This window comes from Trichechus manatus, unplaced genomic scaffold (genome assembly GCF_000243295.1).
Source record: "Trichechus manatus latirostris isolate Lorelei unplaced genomic scaffold, TriManLat1.0 scaffold00081, whole genome shotgun sequence".
Taxonomy (NCBI): Eukaryota; Metazoa; Chordata; class Mammalia; order Sirenia; family Trichechidae; genus Trichechus; species Trichechus manatus.
In genome coordinates, this window is record NW_004444017.1 from 704,028 (window position 1) to 719,999 (window position 15,972).

General features: G+C 34.2%; 1 protein-coding gene across 1 annotated transcript in view; it reads left to right on the forward strand.

The window, feature by feature from the left end:
• Nucleotides 1–15,294, forward strand: part of FERRY3 (FERRY endosomal RAB5 effector complex subunit 3) — a 51,346-nt gene extending 36,052 nt beyond the window's left edge. The window contains exons 10-13 of the mRNA XM_012556897.2: nt 1,444–1,646; nt 13,597–13,654; nt 14,256–14,323; nt 14,996–15,294. Of these exons, the coding sequence (XP_012412351.1) occupies nt 1,444–1,646; nt 13,597–13,654; nt 14,256–14,323; nt 14,996–15,088 (422 nt within the window). The 3' untranslated portion in view covers nt 15,089–15,294. The remainder of the gene's footprint in view (nt 1–1,443; nt 1,647–13,596; nt 13,655–14,255; nt 14,324–14,995) is intronic.
• Nucleotides 15,295–15,972: the final 678 nt, after the last annotated feature.

Consider the following 15,972-nt stretch of genomic DNA (forward strand, 5'->3'; position numbering starts at 1 on the left):
GTTGTTAACCAATGTCATAAAACAATATGTGTACTACTGTTTCATGAGAAACTATTTGTTCTGTAAGCCTTCACCTGAAGTACAATAAAAAAAAATAAAAATAAAAAATGAGGTGATTGTAGGGAGCATGGATTTTAAAGGTTTGAGGAGCACCATTCCAGCAGTCGGTCTAAACCATACATTCATTCATTTAACAAATATTTACTGAGTACTTTCTACGCACCAGGTACTGTTCTGTGTGCAGAGGTAGAACATCAAACAAGATAGATAAAAAATGTCTATAGTCATGCAGCTTAAACTATAATCTCTTTAAACTAACCTACATAAACAAAATATTTCAGTGCTTAGAAGAAAATAAAACAGGATAATATACAAGAATGGGGAGGGTTGTCCTATATTGGATAGGGTAGTCAAAGGAGAGCTCTCTGAGGAGGTGGCATTTGAACTGAGACGTGATTGATGAAAATAAATCAGCCTCGTGAGAATCTTGGAGAAAAACCTTTCAAGCAGCAGCCCTGAATCGGGAATAAACTTTGCACGTTTGAAGACATGAACAAAAGCCTATATGGCTAGAGCATAAGGAGAGAGAGTAAGACAAGAGGATGTCGGAGAGATAGGCAGGGATAGTCCAGATCATATAGGCTTATAGGTCACAATAAAGAGTTTGGATTTTATTCTAAATACAGTGTGGGCCTGTTGGAAGATTTTAGTAGAGAAGTGATATAATCTGGTTTACATGTATATCATTTTGGCTGCTAGGAGGAAATGGTTTGTAGGTGGGCAGGAATGGGAGGAGAGAAATCAGTTAAGAGGCTATTACAGTAACCTAGGTGAGAGATGATACTGGCATGAACTAGGGTGATAGCTGTAAAAATAGAATGCGTAGATTTAGGATATTTGTTGGAGATAGAACTGTAAATACGTAAATACTTAGTGATGGATTGGATTAGGGGTTGAGGAATAGGCAATAAGAGAAAAAGGAATTAAGGACAAATTCTCTTCTGTTTCTGTCCTGAACAACTAACTGGATGGAGATTGGGCCCATAAATTGAGAGAGGAAGAACAGATTTAGGGAATGAGGAAGACACATAATGGGGTAACATGTTTTTACATGTTACATTTGAGTTACACATGATATTTTAAGTTTCTGCATCAAAATAGAGATGATGAGTACTCATTTGATTTACTTCTTAGTGATCACTTCATACCCATTTATGAACTTAATGCAAAAGTGGCTATTGTCTGTTATTTTTATCTGTTTGCTTCCGAGAATTAAGGAACAATAACCATAGTAGCTACCTGAGCCCCAGATAAGTTCCTGATACACCTCTTCTAGTTCTACTATATTAGCTCATCTCTTTTTAGCTTTGCAGTTATTTATCAAGCCCATTGATGAATATGATTTATGCATTTGAAAATCATGATTGTATCTATCGTTAACAGGAGAATTTTACATTACACGACATTCTAATCTCTCAGAAATCCACGTTGCTTTCCATCTATGTGTGGATGACAACGTGAAATCAGGAAACATCACTGCCCGTGATCCTGCCATTATGGGACTCCGAAATATACTCAAGGTTTGCTGTACGCATGACATCACCACAATAAGCATTCCTCTCTTGTTGGTGCATGATATGTCAGAGGTAAGCAGATAGAAGAATACCATGATTTTATGAATACGGTAGGAGTCCCTGGGTGGCACAAAAAGTTTAATGCTTGACTACCAGCTGAAAGGTTGACGATTCAAACCCACCCAGAGGCACCTCAGAAGACAACCTTGGCAGTCTGCTTCTGAAATATCACAGCCTTGAAAACACTATGGAGCAGTTCTACTCTGCACACATGGGGTCGCTGTGAGTTGGAATCTACTGGACAGCAACTAGCAACAGTAACAATATGAATGTTTTAACTCTCAATATTGTATTATAATAATAACAATCCCCTTTACATTTTAAAAACACTTTATTTTTCACAAGGACCTTTGCATCTCCTGTGTGGTTAATCAAATTGAGTGTTATATGTGTAATGTAATACAACATATAATACAAAACAATGAATAATCTTTAATCATAAATGTTGAGAGAATTACAGCATTGGCCTACAGTAGGTAAACTAGAAAAGCAAAATAATAATCTTTAGCTTTCGGTTAGGTATATGCCACACTTCCTCTTTCTCCTCGTCTTCCTTCTTCTTCTCCTCTCTTCCTTCCTCTCCTCCATTTTTGTTTTAAGTAGCACTAGATTTACCTCCACATTTATAGTAGACTTAAAAAAAAAAACCATCGCCGTCGATTCCAACTCGTACGTCCCTATAGGACAGAGGAGAACTACCCCATAGGGTTTCCAAGGAGCAGCTGGTGGGTTCAAACTGCTGACCTTTTGGTTAGCAGTCATAACTCTTAACCACTGTGCCATCAGGGCTCCTATAGTTGGCTTAGGCTAACATTAAAACTGCTTTGTCTTCTCTGAGTATGCATGAATAAGTAATGGAAAGAGATGCTAGATGACAGGAAGAAGCCAGCCCCAGTTTAAAATTTTGTAAGGATGCTCTTTGGCTAATACAGTATTGGCTTCTACAGTTAAAGTGTGGCGTAGCCATTCATTCATTTCATTTTGTGCTCTATTTTACTTGTCATTTTTAATTTGAAAAAATCTCCTTGGCTATTTGATTTTACTCCTGCTTTCCTTCCCAACCCACATAAAAAGCAGTTAGGGGGGATAAGTTGTGTAAATAATACAAAAAATAAAATTGAACTTCAGATAGTCTGGAGGAGCAAAGGAACCCCTTCCCCACCTCAAAAAAAAAAAAAAAAGAACATAGGTACAGGTAGGTCCTTCTAGGGAAGCAGGTGGTGATGAAGAACCCATATCAGCAACTCTGTGCATGCTTGTCTTGAGGTGGCATAAAAAATATTTTTAAAAAGAGGCAAAATTGCTGACTGTTAGGTGCACATTGTGAATGTCGGGAAAGAAGTTTGATCATTGATTAGTAAAAGTGATTTTGCAAAATAAAAGATTTGTATAAATGCTATATTGCAAAGTGCAGTCTAAAAGATTTTGTTTTACTTTTTAGAGTGGCTAAGTTCCCACTTAGCTCATTATAATACAACAGGCCTCATTTTGAGTGAAATACCTTATATAAACCCAAAAAATAATTTATTCTATCCAAGACAAGGTGATTTTAAATGATTTCCCGCTTACATTCCATTTATATTTACTCCAGACGCATTACCATTTTGATTAAGATAATTTTGGCTCCATTCTATGAAAGCTGCTCAAACTTTCTAATTTTTCATTCCATTCACTTCTGTAGCCTCAGTCATACCTAATATGGTATCAGGAGGGATTGACAAACATCATAGTGTTTTTTGTTTTCCACTGTGGCTTTATAAAGTTTTAGTTCCATCAGGAATTTTTAGCCATTGTTAAGTTATCATCACTAACTAGTCCATCTATAAAAGGTCTTTGGGGAGTAACAAAGAAAATTTATGATGAATTCCTGCGCAAGGAAACATCCAAACATTCCTGCAGCTGGATTCCTGGTTAACCAGTTTATAAAAATGGTTATATGTAGGTGGAAAACAACCTCAAAAACAGTGTTTACAAAAGTCACCAAGTTCAGATTCACTTCCAGACATCTGATACTACTAGCATTCCCTCTCCCACAATGTTACAAAAGTTACATGTTTTAAATTGGGACAGCCAGCTGCAGAACATTAAGTTTGTTTCCAAAGTGTCCAATTTAATTCACAGAAGTATATTGAGCCATGATCCTCCCATTTGTTGTATTTAAACAGCCATTCAGGTCAAGAAGTTTATTCTACAATCTCAGACAACGGTGTACGAGATATAGAGGTAATATTTGTTTTAGCTTTCATGCAAGGATCCCAAAGCATTTTCAGGTGTTGTTTTCCTCCTCTAACAAACTGAATAGCTAGATACTCGTGCAAGGTAAAAATGATAATGTCTGAAACAGTGCATATCCTATGGTAGAAAAAAGAGCTGTAGAAATTAACTACAGTTAAAAGAAAGAAAAAAGAAGAGGAAAAATTAATCTATCAACAAGAAGAAAGACATACTGGTATTACCGGTTTTATCTTTATAGATCCTTGGGATCTGTAGATACTGTCATAACTAGAGTCAAACTAGCCTTTTAGATGTGGAATGAACCTGCAAGTTAAGAATCCTGAGTTCCTGGTCCTCTTATTTTTACTATTAACTTGTTGAATAATTGGGGCTTGGGGGGTTTTAGTTGTTATAATTGTTGTTGATGAAGAGTTGTTGGTTATTTGTTTTTAACTTTTTGTTGAAGTATAATACACATATAGAAAAGTACACATATCATAAGTATACAACTCAATTTTTACAAACTGAACACTTATGTAAGAAACACCCAGATCATGAAACAGGACATTACAATCACCCCAGAAGCCACCATCATGCTTCCTTCCAGTCACTTAAACCATACCCTCACCCCAAGAATAATCACTATTTTCACTTCTAAAAGCATGAATTAGTTAGCTTTGTTTTTGTAGTTTATATAAGTAGAATCATAGTACATACTCTTCTATCTGACTTCTTTCACTGGGTATTATGTTTGTAAAATGTATTCATATTATTGTGTGTGATTGTAGATTGTTCATTCTCATTGTATTATTCCACTGTGTGACTAGACCACAATTATCTAGCTATTCTACTATTGATGGATATTTAGGTTTTTCCAGGTTTTGATTACTACAACTAGTGTTGCTATGAATATTCTAGTACATGTCTTTCAGCATTTCTGTTGAGTACATAGTTAGAGGTGGAATTGTTGGGTCTTCATGTATGTATACATTTGGCTTTGGTAGATACAGCCAAATAATTTTCCAAACTGGTTGTACCTCCCTATTGTTTTTGGAAGTGAAAAATAAGAAACAAAGCCAGACTATTTTTCATCTCATAATAATGATTATGAAACTGATTAATACAAGTGTTTCAGGTACCTCAGAGGCACATACTTGAGAAGTAAAGCATAGTCTTGGAAATCTCCCCCAAGGGTGCATAAACTCAGAAAGTAAGTCTTATCTCTAACTTTCAAGTCATACAGTGAAGACTTAAAGTTATATACCAACTAAGTCTTAATCACCTCTGCAGGTCATTCTTACCCTAATTAGAAGATTCAAATGAAGTATGGCCTTTAACTTTAGGTAGAGAGTATTACCTGCAATTACTAATCAGAATTGATATTTTAACCTCAATTTCTTAGGTTTAGAATTTATTCTATGTGCAACGCCCACTTATCATCTAAAATGTAACAGTAGAACCCAGTTTTCTGCCTCATTTCTAAAGTCTGAAGTGTTTCACATGATCCATCCATCTTTTTCAATGAGTGTTTTCACAATGTGGTCTCACAGATGTGTCACTAAGGTTTTGTCATTTTGCTATTACTTGGAACTCATGATCAAGAAGTTTCTATACTATTATCTGACCCACTATGTTGTATCTTCGTTTACTATATAATATATACTAAGATTTATTCCAAGAAATGAACTCCTTGTGGAAATGCAGGCCACATCCATGATGACATCCAACAAGTTATGTCTTCTCATGACCTTACTGACTTCTAAAGCTTATGGTTTACTTTTTCTAAGTGCTCAAAGCCAGTCTTTTTATGTGCTGGCTTTAGTCAGAGACAAAAATGGCAGGATAAAAAAAACCTACTGGCAAACACCTACCTTATGCTTGATGGAATCTCTATGTAAACGTGGAAGATTTGAAAACAACATTGATGTGTGTGTATGTATGCACATGCAGCTGTCTAGATTTCCTTTCAGATTCGTATGCTGCTATGCAGCATTAAGTTAAAGTAAACAGAATCTGAGGGGTTTACATCATCTGAAAATTAATGTGTCTATCACTTCAAAGATATCCTGGGATCCTCCCATAAATTGATATTTTGGAGTGTTCTCTACATAGCATTGATGAAACTTGCCATCAGTTCACATCATTCTGGACAATATATGAAGTTTTTAATTTGTCTCGGATGTTTTCTCTGGAACACCGTATTAGTCACATACTTAAAGAATAAGAAAGCAGAGTATTAATGGATAGAACATGATGGTCTCTGGACAAGTGGAGCAATAAAAGGATTTGATAATTTTTTCCCATTGACTTTTGTTCAGACCATTAGAACCATCCTGCTCTAACTTGTGCTTCAGTCTTGCATCATTACCATTATTATCCTAATTTTAATACACGAAAACCCATTGCTGTCAAGTTGATTCCGACTCATAGCAACGCTATAGGGCAGAGTAGAACTGCCCCACAGGATTTCCAAGGAGTGGCTGGTGTATTCAAACTGCTGACCTTTTGGTTAGCAGCCAAGCTCTTAACCACTGCACCACCGGGGATAATATATATTCTGTATGTTGGTGTTCGTGGCTAGCCCTTTAAAAGCTGTATGCTCACAATTCACATTAGTTTTCTTCATGTGAGTAGTGTACCTAGATTTGACCTTAGTGTGAAATAATTTAAAAGCTAATCATAGATGTCAGTAAGTTATAGATCATGAGACAATTTGCTCTCAAATAATGATTTAATATATATATTACATATATACACACACACTTTATTAAAATAGTAATAATTCCTTGATTTAGATTATTTGCACATTATTTCAAAAACTGATAAATTTTAGAGTAATATTTTAAGGTGGTGCAAATACTCAGTTATACTTTAGTATTTATTCCTACATATGATTCTTCAATAACATTTTTAAGTTAAGTCAAAGATAACTAGGCCCTGAAGAAAATGAGACACCATAAATTAGAACCAGAAGAAACAACCAAGCATAGAAACAGATACACAGACTTGAGAAACTGGAATTATGAGATACAGACCATGTAATAGTTGATTGCTATGTTTAACAAACTTAAAGGCAAGCTTAAAATGTCATCAAGTAAAAAGAAAGATGCTATGAAAAGTAGCCTAGCAAATACAAAATATTGCTGCGATAAATTTCAGAAGACCTAAATAAATGGAGAGAGATACTGTTTTCATGGATTAAAAGACCCAGTGTTGTTAAGATAGCAGTTCTCAAATTAACAACATATATATTTAAATCCCAATCAAAATCCTTACAAGGTAATTTTGTAGATATTACAAGATAATTCTAAAATTTATATGGAAATTCACAGAACCTAGCAGCCAAAACAGGAGCCCTGGTGGCACAGTGGTTAAGTGCTTGACTGCTAACCGAAAGGTTGCCAATTCGAACCCACCAGCAGCTCCACTGAAGAAAGATGTGGCAGTCTGCTTCCGTAAAGATTACAGCCTCGGAAACCCTATGGGGCAGTTCTGTTCTGTCCTGTGAGGTCACTGTGAGTCGGAATCAACTCGACGGTGGTAGGTTTTGTTTGGGTTTAGCAGCCAAAACAATTTTGAAAAAGACAAAGTTGAGAAACTTACACCACCTAATTTCAAGACTTACTGTAAAGCTACAGTAATCAGTACAGTGTGGTATTGGCAAAAGAATAGACTGTGGATCAAAGGAACAGAATAGAAAATCCAGAAATAGACCCATACATACATGGTCATTTGATTTTCAGCAGATGCTAAGGCAATTCCATGGGAGAAGGGGTAGTCTTTTCAACCAGTTGTGTTGGAAGAATTGGATATTCATATTGAAAATAAATTTGACCTTTACCTCACATCATATGTAAAAATTGACTTAAAATGGATCATAGACCTAAACATAGGAGCTAATGCTATAAAACTTCTAGAGGAAAACATAGAAGGAAATCTTGGTGACATTAAGCTAAGCAAAGATTTGTTAGGATACAAAAAGCATAAACCATAAAAGAAAACCTAATAAATTGCACTTCATCAAGATTCAAAACCTTTGTTCATCAAAAGAAACTGTTAAGAAAATGAAAATAAAGTTGTGGGCTGGGGAAAAATACTTACAAAACATACATATCTAGAATATATAAAGAACTGTACAGCTGAATATCAAGAAGACAAAAGCACGATTTTTAAAAATGGGCAAAAGATTTGAACATATACTTCACAAAATATGATATTTGAATGGCAGATTAGCACATGAAAAGATGTTCAGCATTATAGTCTTATGGAAATGCAATTGAAACTATAATACGGCTACATACCCATTGGAATGGCTAAAATTTTAAAGTCTGACGGTACTGTTGCGTGTTACTAAGGATATAGAGCAATTGGAACTATCATACATTGATGGTTTGGCAGTTTCTTATAAATTAAACATGCATATGACCCAGCAAACCCACTTCTAGATATTTACCCAAGAGAAATAAAAACATAATGATCATGCCAAGACATGTACTCAAATGCTCATCAGCTGCTGAATGGATAACTAAATCCTGGAAAATCCACATAGTGGAATGTTACTCTGCAATAAAAAGGAAATCCTACTGATACATGCAACAAGATGGATGTATTTTTTTAAGTCTTTATAATAAGGCAAAGAAGCCATGCACAAAAGACTACATATGGTATGATTCCATTTAAATGAAATTATTAAAAACACAAAACTTCAGAGGCAAAAAGTAGATCAGTAATTGCCAAAGGTGAGGGGAGGAGATTAACTGCAGAAGGACACAAGGAAACCTTTTGGAGTGATGGAAATATTCTGTATCTTGATTGTGTTGGTAGTTATATAACTGAATACATTTGTCAAAACATGTCAAACTGTACACTTAAAATTGGTGAATTTTATCTTATTTAAATTATACCTCAATAAAGCTGATTTTTAAAAAAGTGATCTAGCAAATTATAAACAGAACAACTAGACTTTCTAAATCTAAAATACAATGACCAAAATTAAAGAAGTCCATGAAATATTTTAATATTAGATTAGTTATGGTTGAAGAGAGAATTAGTGTACTGAAAGAAATGATCCAGAATGTAGGACCTAGATACAAAAAGGTGGTAAGAGACATAAAGCACATAGTATTTGAGATGGTCTAACATATGTTTAATTGGAGAAAGTCAAAGGTAGGCAATACTTAGAGAGGTAATGGCTGAGATTTTTCAAAACTGATGAAAAATACCAATCCATAGATTCAAGAAGCTTAGCTAATCTTAATCAGGATAAATAAACAGAAACCTGTGTCAGGAAACATCATAGTTGGTGCCCGGCTACCACCACTGACTGCTCTGACCAGGATCACAACAGAGGGTTCTGGACAGAGCTGGAGAAGGATGTAGAACATAATTCTAACTCACAAAAAAAAAAACAGATTTACTGGCCTAAAAGAGACTGGAAAAACCCCAAGAGTATGGCCCCCAGACACCCTTTTAGCTCAATGGTGAAGTTATCTCCGAGGTTCACCGTTCAGCCTGGGAATGGACAGCCCCGTAAAACCAAATGGGACTAATGAGGTACAGTAGTCCAGTGACAAGGGCCAGAAGACAGAAGGGGACAAGGAAGCTGGTGATAGGGAACCCAAGGTTGAGTAAGGATATTGTTGATGTGTTGTGAGATTGTTAACCATTGTCGTAGGGCAACATTTGTAGTAACTGTTAAATGAGAAACTATTTTGTTCTGTAAGCCTTCATCTAAAGTGAGAATAACAGCACAATCAGAAGAGCATAGTCAATGTCACTGAACTGTGCATGTAGAAATTTTTGAAATGGTGTATCTTTGGCTATGTGTATTTTCACCAAAAAAAAAGGTTGAGAAGTTAGAGGGTTAATATGTTGTGGGGTTGTTAACCAATGTCATAAAACAACATGTGTACTACTGTTTCATGAGAAACTATTTGTTCTGTAAGCCTTCACCTGAAGTACAATAAAAAGAAAAAAGAAACATCATAGTGACACCAGTCTTAAATACTGGCATAGAAAAAAAGACATTACTTTGGAGGATGTTTTACAGCTGACTACTGAATAGAATAGTAGAAGCTAGAATGATACTTTCAAAGTGCTGAAAGAAAAAATTTCCAACATAGAATTCTATACCCAGCAAACATTTGTGAATGAGGGCAAAATAAAGACATTTTCAAACAAACAAAAGTCAAGAGAGTTTTCCACCAGCAGAATTGCAAGTAAAGGAAACCCTAAAGGATGTACCTTGGGCAAAAGATAAATGATATTAGATTGAATGGCAGGTGTGCAGAAATGTATGAAAAGCAAATAAAGTGATAAATATGCAAGTGAATCTAAATGAATATTGTCTTATAAAATAATAAAAACAGTAGTGGAAAGAAATGTAATGATAAAGCACTTAGTCCAAAACAAAGGAAAGAAAGAAAGAAAATGAAACATAGAAGTGATGGTATAAATAAAAAACATAAAATGATAAATTTAAACCCAAGTATACTGGTAATGACATTAACTAGATGTTCCAGTTGAAAGATGAGGATTATCAGGCTAGATTTTTTTTAGGAAGGTTTATCTATATCCTGTTTATAAGTGAGGCATCTAAAATGCAAAGATACAAAAAGGTTGGAAATAAAGGAATGGAGAAGGATATTTCATGCAAATAGTTAGCAAAAAAAAAAAAAACTAATGTAACTATATTGATATCAGAAAAATAGACTTCAAGGCAGAAAGCTGTACTACAGAGTCATTTAAAAATGATAAACGTTTAATTCACCTGGAAGATAAAATGTTTCTAAATATATATGTACCTAGTAACATAGCCTAACAATATATAAAGCAAAAATCAACAGACCTATAAGCAGAAATAGACAAAGCCACAATCGTAGTGGGCGGTTTTAACATACTTCTGTGAGTAATTGATAGAATAAAAACCAAACCCATTGCTGTCAAGTCGATTCCGACTCATATCAATAAAGTTACAGAAGATCTGAGCAGCATAATTAATGTTGTACCTAGGACCTGCAAAATATATATACTTTTCAGGCTCACAGTGGACATTTAGAAAAATTGAACATACACTGGTAACTGAACAAACGTCATTGTATTTAAATTACACAGATTATGTTCTGTGACTGCAATGTAATTATACTAGAAATCAATAATCAAAAGATAACTAGAAAAAGCCCATATTTGTAAAGTTTAAGAAACACTCTTTGAAATAACACATGCACCAAAGAAGAAATCATAAAATGGAACTTTGAAAATATTTTTAAGTGATAATAATATGTATCTGAATTGGTGAGCTAGAATGAAAGCAGTTCTTAGAGGAACATTTATAGCTTTAAATTCATAGAAAAAAAGAAAGGTTGACAGCTAAAAGTAGTTAGAAAAATAAGAGTAAAATAAATCCAAAGAACATAGGAGGGAAAATATAATTATTTGAGTTAAAATCAATGAATTAGAAAACAAACACAATATCAAGAGAATAAACAAATCCCACAGACTGATAAAACTGGTAAAACTGATTAAGAAAAAAGATGCCACATGTAAACAATATTAGTAATGAAAAAGGGAGGATATTGCTACAGATAGAGTTGACATTAAAAGGCCAAGAGGAGCCTGAGGAGACATGACAGTTAAATGTAATGTAGTATCCTGGATAGGATTTTGGAACAGAAAAAGTCATTGGGTAAAAACTAAGGAAATCTGAGTAAACTATATTGGTTTATTAATTGTAATAAATGAACTAACTGTAATTAATCGTACTATATTAATATAAGATGTTAATAATAGGGGAAACTGAGGGGGATATGGGAATTCCCTGTACTGTCATCTCAATTTTTCTGTAAAACTGTTCTAAAAACTAAAATCTGTTTAAATAAAATCAAGATGATACCATTTTGAACCTGTTAAATTAGTAAAACTATTCAATAATATTTTAAATAATATTTAAATGCGCAAATGCTGGTGAAAATATGGTGAAACTGGATAATGCATTACATTGCTGATGGTTAATGTAAATTGGCATAACCTTTTAGGGAAGAACCTAAATTTTGTTTCATTAATCTATAGAAATAAGTATCACAAGAAATCATTCCAAAAGGTATTTATGTATATCTGTATAAATCTGCATAACTATGTTCACTTCAGTGGTATTAACCCAAAAAAAAAAAAGTGGAAATCACCTAAATAGCTAGCTGTAAGGGACTCTTTAAAAAATGTTGATACATTAACTCAATAAAACAGTAGTTTTTAAATTGTGTTCTGAAGATCACCCAAAGGCTTCTAGACCCTTTCTGGGTGACCACAAAGTTAATCATGTTCTCATAATAATACTAAGACATTATTTGTCTTTTCCTCTCTCATTCTTGTGCAAGTGACAGTTTTCCAGAGGCTAAATGACGTGTGGTATCACAACACATTGAATGCAAAAGCACATACGAGAATTCAGCCGTCTTCTTTTAAGCCAGGCTTAAAGAGATTTGCAGAAATATAAAACAGTGTCACTCTCTCACTAAAAAATTTTGTTTTGGAAAATAGACACCCACTCCTCACTTACCGACATGGTTAGGTTCCAAAGGCCAGGTTGTTATGCAAAAATCAGCATTATGTGAAAATGGAGGATGACTGCATCATTACATAACTGCCAGATTACATTATTACATAACTGCCAAACCACTGAGAATCACGGTCTAGCCAAGCTGACACATAACCTTAACCATCACAGCCAGCATACTCTTGCCTCACACTTTTGCATTCGTTACTGCCAGATGTAAGTCGTTAATGTGCAAATTAGTCAGATAGTAGATTTTTTACTGTTGTGTAAAGATGAAACGTCAGATAACGAGATAGTTGCTAAGTGAAGAGTAGGTGTAGTTATTTTCCATAAAAATATGTTATTTATGTTAGCATATAATGGTTATTATTTTTAAATGAAATTAATAAATATTTTTATGGATTTCTCATGTTTAATTTCTAATGCAGTAAATATCAAGAGATATAATCCACATAAACAAAAGCTCATTGGAATCTTCAGTAATTTTTAAGAGTGTAAAAGACCCTGGAACCCACAAAGCTTGAGAATCACAAAAATAAAATAATGAACAACTTTCTATAGTTATAATTATGAAGGCTTGTAACGTGGGAAAATAATTTTGATGTGAAAAGAAACAATTTAGAATGGCCTAGTCATTGACCATAACCATGGGAAATTATAAATGTACTGAGTATAGTCTGGCACTGGCACAGGTTTGTGCTTATGGTCAAAGATTGAAAGGGGACATAGAAAAATGAGTACAGTTGGTTTGTTAGGGGTCTGGGATGGGTGTTTGTTTATTTCCATTACTTTTGTAATAATCTATGGTATATAATAAAAACATTTTAATGTATTGCTTTTGCAAATAGTATACAATTTAGTATAATTATTCATGCTAACATATTGAGAGTAGTTAGGTGGAGTTCCTAAATCATTTATAAATGTCTTTAGAATAAATTATCCAGAAAATTTTTAGAATATGTTTATATGTTAATTATATTTGCTAGATTAATTAGTTTACATTCTAACAGCTGGAAGAAGTTGTATACCCAAAAACCAGAGGGGGTCTAGCTGGAATTAGCAAATAGTTGCCAGAATCTGTTCGCAAAGTAGATGGTCAGCGTTACAGATAAATTAAGAGCTGACTGTATTTATTTATTTATTTATTTTTACAAAGTTCTCTTAAAAACATATGATTTGTTTTGTTTCTGTTTTTAGGAAATGACTATACCCTGGTGTTTAAGGAGAGCAGAACTTGTGTTTAAGTGTGTCAAAGGTGAGCATAGCTTTATATTTAATAACAAACTACCTATATTTCTTCCTCCCAAATATTGAAAGTTGAACTAACTAGAAGAAAGAATATGAGAGTTATTCCTGTCATCTGATGCCTCACATGACAAGTATTTCATAAAGGAGCTTTTTTACTTATCTTTTTCCTGTCACAAAATAAATCTCCAGCCCTCATAGAATACAAGGATATTTGAATGTTATTTATACTTTGTTCTGATTCTAGCTTGCTCTCTGTTGCCTTATTTTGTCTTAAAAAGAAATAAGGAGAAAAAAAAAAACAGAGCCACATGTTTAGTTAACCTGTAATAGCTTGTTTTAGCTTCACAGTATGGAGACTAAAAAGGACTTGAGAAATCCTAAGTATGCGTGTGTTGTCAAAACGATGTTAAACCTCTCTGGCATGGGGAATTAGGGATTGCAGAAGTCTATCTGTCCTTTAGGCTTAGCCTCTCCTAAGGCTAGTGGCTATCTAAAAACTTAAGACATGAAGCCCCACAATGAAAACGCAGCTTATCTCAGTAAGCGACTGGTAGGTTTGAAGACCAGAACTCATTATTATACAAAGTGTTTCCGTTGTTCAATTTTAGGTTTCATGATGGAAATGGCTTCATGGGATGGAGGAATTTCTAGGACAGTGCAATTTCTGGTACCACAGGTATGTTATCTGAATAGATGTCACCCCAATGTAATCTCTGTTATAGTATTCTTTACAGACGCGGTTAGGCACGGTGCCCCCAGACTCCTAAACCTAACACAGTAAAATGCTAACAACTTCCTATTTTTTAAGGAGAGAATTGTTTGAATGCCATAAAGGTACTTAATTTATTGTCAAAGATGTCATCATCTAACACTCAAGGAATCTCTTATTTGACCCCAAAACCAAACCTGACTCATTTTTCCTTTGTTTTTTTCCCCATTTGTGGTATGTAAATTATGAAGAGTTCATAATAAAGACATCAGCAGAGAATGATTCTCTGTTCTGTATAAACCCAAACCAAACCTGTTGCCATCAAGTCAATTCCGACTCATAGCGACCCTATAGAACTTAACAAAATTAGTGGTACATTTATTACTGATTACAGTAATGTTCTTTAGGAGTTTTTCTAGTAATCAAACTTACTGTTTGATAGAAACACTATAGGTTCTCAGAGGATGGAGCCAGAAAGACACCACCTGCCCTTTGAGATGCAGTTAAATCAGCCATTAAAGACAGTTTTTATATATTGCAGTCCATATCTGGAGCTAGTTCCATACTTTAAAATACTTTTAAACATAAAAAAAAAAAATGATAATATAACAAATGCAACATTTTTTTAACCTCTTACAGAGTATTTCTGAAGAAATGTTTTATCAACTTAGTAACATGCTTCCCCAGATCTTCCGAGTATCTTCAACACTCACTCTGACATCCAAGCACTAGAACCTTATAGATTGGCGTGCTGGCAGAAGAAGACATTAAACTCTCCAGGAACTGAGCTATGTGGAGATTCTGTCAATCAAAAGATGCCAAGAAAGAGTACCTGCAACCCAAACCACAAATCATGATACATGGATATATGTCTATTAAATATTTCTAAAATTTACATACTGTACAGACTAATGAGGCCCTAATTTTCACACTTATTGTTAAAATCTCTTCATGAAAAAATATCTCTTTTTTTTCTATTGTTATGTCCTGTTGGTGAATATTTAGAAAGTTAAAACTTCCTCTTCCACACATGGACATTTTCCATAGGAAACTAATCACTCCATTTTCATGGAGACATTTGACTTTTCACAAGGTTTGAATTATACCAAGTCTATGCAAGGCTTAACTGAGCATGCACATAAAATCTTTCTACCATATTTACCAAACAAAAATTTAAAAAGCTTTGAAATATACATCGCAAGTATGGATTTCTTGTGAAAATCTTTTGGTAGATACACAAAATACATGAGACAAATTGCTTAGTCTTTTAAATTCTGTTTTTAAAAACTACTTTTAATGTACTCTTTCTAAGGTTTTATAAGTTAGAGTCAGAAAAAAGCTTGAGATTCTTTAACCTTGTCTCGTCTTTCCTGTGTGACCTTGCCCCATCTATTAATAGCATTTAATGGGCTGGGAAAATATTGTGCTCACTTGCAAGCCTGATGTAAAGTTAAATCTAAACCGGCACCTGGCAGTATTTTAATGCTCATCAACATTGTGACAATCAGACCACACTATTCATAGGAGATCATTTTTATTTCTCTGCCCTCCTTCCTGCATTCTCAGCTTCCTCAGCCATATTTCTTCTCCCTTGCATTTCTTTGCTGATAACTATG